Consider the following 4,249-nt stretch of genomic DNA (forward strand, 5'->3'; position numbering starts at 1 on the left):
AAATATATTTTCAAAAATATCTTCAAAAATATTCTATCCAGGGTCTTTCTTTAAAATGAGACCAGACTTAAGTCTGTACTCACAAGCTTCAAACTTTCATGACAGTTTTTGACACAAACATTTTTGTCCTCTATAAGGGCCTCAGAGTAACTGTTTTAAATTGGGTTTATTCAATTGAGGAAAGCTTTTCCACACAATTCATATAAGAAGACTAGAATTTAAACAAATGGGCATTTTGTTAAACTAATTGAATTAATCAAAGTTTTCAATTATTTTCTTTTATCTACTTACTAGCAACATTAGTTTAGTCTGAATGTAAAGGGATGAACACTTAAGAAGAGACTCGTCATTTCACAGGTTTTAGCAGCTATTACTCATTTCATAAAGCGTCATGGTGTAAGTAAAGCCAAACACAACAAAACCAAAACTTCTGCACAATGAAAACCACAAACAAATAAATAAAGTTTATTTCACACAGTTACATATTATATATACTAAACTAAACTAGAAACGTGTATATCAATTAATACATTTAAGACCATCATAAAAAATGTGGTAAAGGAGACATGTAGTTGTTTTTCTTGAGAGGTCCTTGTATTTTAATGATTTTTGCATATGTATGCAGTTTTATTTTTTTATTTTTTTTGTTATGTTGTGTTTATGTATGGCTGCTACCTTGTATGTAGCACATGTATATGTTGTTTATGTATGGCTGCTACCTTGGCCAGGTCTCTCTTGTAAAAGAGATTTTTGATCTCAATGAGACTTCCTGGTAAAATAAAGGTAAAATAAATAAAATAAATAAATAAAAATATACACACAGTGCTATGCATAAGTTTAGACACCCATGCTAAAGTTGACTAAAAAGAGGAATAAAAAATCATCTTTTGGAAATTGAACTTAATGCCTTAATTTAAAAAATTAGGAAAAATCCAACCTTTAAGGACACCTATTTTCTTTGTGAATGAATAATGTATCATAAATAAATAAATGTTCTTCCTTAAAATACAGGGTGCATAAGTTTGGACACCCCTATGTTAAATTCCCATATAGGCAGGCAGATTTTTATTTTTAAGTATTTTTAAGTATTTTTTTTTTTTTAGGATACTATGCATCCTGATAAAGTTCCCTTGGCCTTTGGAATTAAAATAGCCCCACATCATCATATAGCCTTCACCATACCTAGAGATTGGCATGGGGTACTTTCCATAAGATCATCTCTCAATGCAAATCAAGCAATTAGGCTAACTGAAATAAAACCATGCCAATCTCTAGGTATGGTGAAGGCTATGTGATGATGTGGGGCTATTTTAATTCCAAAGGCCAAGGGAACTTTATCAGGATGCATAGTATCCTAAAAAAAATAAATAAAAAAAAAATACTTAAAAATAAAAATCTGCCTGCCTCTATGGGAATTTAACATAGGGGTGTCCAAACTTATGCACCCTGTATTTTAAGGAAGAACATTTATTTATTTACGATACATTATTCATTCACAAAGAAAATTGGTGTCCTTAAAGGTTGGATTTTTCCTAATTTTTTAAATTAAGGCATTAAGTTCAGTTTCCAAAAGATGATTTTTTATTCCTCTTTTTAGTCAACTTTAGTATGGGTGTCTAAACTTATGCATAGCACTGTATATATATATATATAAAGAAATCATAAAAAAAAAATAATTTCTGAGTGCTGCAATGCACTCAGAAGGTTATTTAGCAGTCAATATGCTATCGCTGAAAGCACTAAAATTGTTCACTAATATTATGCAAAAAGATATGAATATAAATTAAAAAATGAGATGCATATAAAATCAGTCTGAGGCCACTGAATTGGGTCACTTAAAATAACTTTATTTAATTTTGTTGAAATTAAACAAATTGTGTTTTCTAACAAATGATTATTGAACTAAACCAAGAGGAAAGAATGTTGGAGATGATGAACATGATTATATCATAAATTCAAAGCAGTTTGTTCAGTCATTTCAGTATGACTCTCAGTATTTTGTTTTGGTCTTGGTTATTTTCTTAAATAGAGCACAGTTCAGGTTACTTGTTGTTCCAGAGCTTTTCAAAGTGAACACAGTCTCACACCAGAGATCTTTCTGATCTCTTCTTGTCTTGACAGCAGTGACTTTAAACTTCTCATATGGAGGAATCAGCACTTCTTTCTCATGAGGAAGCTTAGAATATTTTGTCAGATCAGCGCCTTCACAAGTGTAGATTTCAAAACAAGAATTATTTCCAAAAATTTGTGTTGCTTTACGACCAAGAGAGGAGGATGCAAAGGAGCCGAAACGAACCTCTTTGTTAAGAACATCCTGATCATATTCAACTTTAGTGCCACGATAAGTTGTATAGCATTTGTTTTGTTTGTTTGTTTGTTTGTTTAAATTGTTCAGAATCTGTATTGCATCTGTTAACAGAAAGTGAAGTGAATACCATTTGTATGTCTTGTGTTGCCACTGGTTTTTATCACGACGAGTGGCAGAATTGAATTCATCATATACAAGAGCATCACTGTACACATAAATGGCAATTTCATGAGTCTTATTTAAACCTTTCTTTGGGGTCTTGACTTTATTTTTCCCTTTTTCCCAAGCCGTTTTAAAAATATTCAAGTTATTGAGTTCTTTCTTTAGAAGTTTTGTCTCCACCCGTTCTGCCATTTTATCTCTACAGCCCTTATACTGGTCATCAACTGAATTCAGTGCCATATCCAATGATATCTTTCCTTCAACAGCAGCAGCTCTGTGATCCTGCAGCAACAGGAATCATAATGTTCACATCATCAGTATTCATGTCTGTAATATTAAAGGGATACTTCACCTCTGGGAAGATGAATGTGTATTTAAAATAGGTCATTTAAGTAGAAGAAATGTGAAGAAATTTTTGAATTTGGAGCTTTCTAGACTGAGAAAAGCCAGAAAATGTATTTTTGGCTCATGTGGATGAAAGACAACAACTCCCAGAATGCACTTGCTTCGCTGCCTTAGGAGGCCACGCCTACCGGTAAGAGTGCGCACTAGTTGAAAACAACAAGGCTTAGCCTACGTGATGAGTTTGCCAGGGATCTCTAGAGATCGCCCAAAATGTCCGGGATTCGGCTTTTGCGTTCTACAGTTGCCATTCATTATGTTTACTGTGGCGAGCAGAACGAGGCTGACGGCCGCGGGAGAACGACGCGAGACCGGTGTTACTGAGACGCGCCGGGTCTCGCATCTCTCACGGAGGAGCGGGAATTTTCTTAGCAAGGGTAAAACGCACATCAACCGATCACTTGTTTAGCGTTCATGTAAACACTACATTCAGATTCACCAATCGGAATGAATTTAGTTAGATTGAAACAAAAGGTGAGCTGCATGTAACGTTAAACAATGAATGGCGACCGCAGAACGCAAATGCTGAATCCCGGACATTTTGAACGATCTCGCCCGCCGGACAAGTCCGGGAAAAGGAGGATGGTTTTCCCTACTTACTCAGCTTTCTCCTACTATTCAGCTTTCTCCACAGAACAAGAGCCTGCTAGCTTAGCTTCCAAAGAAAGACGGCTGACACTGTGTACATTCTGTGAGTGAAATCCCACCTCCTATGGGCGGGCTGAAAACATGCGGAACAACGCCATCTACTGGCTGTAGTCTTTAGCCTCTGGCCAGAAAATCCTCCGATGACGCAAAATGACGATTTTTGCGTCATCGGAGGATTTTTTCCAGACAAAAAATACATAAATCTCTTGTCTCAGGGGGATATGAGGGTGGAAAGCACGGTAATTCGAAAATACTACAGGTTTTCTACTAATACAAAGCTTAATGCTAAATCCTGAAGTAACCCTTTAATACTAGAACACAAGCTTACCTGTCCTAGAGCAGCTAAAATGAGAAGAAGAGCTTCAATGATCAGCAGCATCTTGATTCAGTCAAATCCCTCAGATGATCTAGTAGATCTAGTGAAGAAAAGATGATGAAAGACAAACAGAAACACAACAGCGTCTCACAAATACTGAATATATGACATGAAATATAATGGAAAGGAATATGTACACAGATCTGCACAATAAAACTGTTCAGAATATGGTTTTAAATTCAAAGTTTTTTTTTACAAAATCACTTAAATCTGATTATTATTACACTGATGGAAGTGTTATATTGACATTTTATTTTAACCCTAAACTTACCGGACAATTCTGTTGTCTCTTTTGTCAGATTCTGTTTTCTTTGCGTTATTTTTCAGGAGTTCAGCAATGATGAGAGGAGAAG

At 35.0% G+C, this 4,249-nt stretch overlaps 1 protein-coding gene across 1 annotated transcript; it reads right to left on the minus strand.

Annotated features, from left to right (window-relative positions):
* Positions 1-1,990: 1,990 nt before the first annotated feature.
* LOC307171468 (ecto-ADP-ribosyltransferase 4-like) lies at positions 1,991-3,917 on the minus strand (the record flags this gene model as incomplete). The annotated part of the gene is made up of 2 exons (XM_079893088.1): positions 3,849-3,917; positions 1,991-2,752 (listed from the first exon to the last, which is right to left on the minus strand). Exons 1-2 carry the CDS (start codon positions 3,897-3,899, stop codon positions 1,991-1,993), a joined length of 813 nt encoding a protein of 270 aa, XP_079749214.1. The 5' UTR covers positions 3,900-3,917.
* Positions 3,918-4,249: the final 332 nt, after the last annotated feature.

The sequence above is a fragment of the Squalius cephalus genome (assembly GCF_949319135.1).
Source record: "Squalius cephalus genome assembly, chromosome: 1".
NCBI classification, from domain to species: Eukaryota; Metazoa; Chordata; class Actinopteri; order Cypriniformes; family Leuciscidae; genus Squalius; species Squalius cephalus.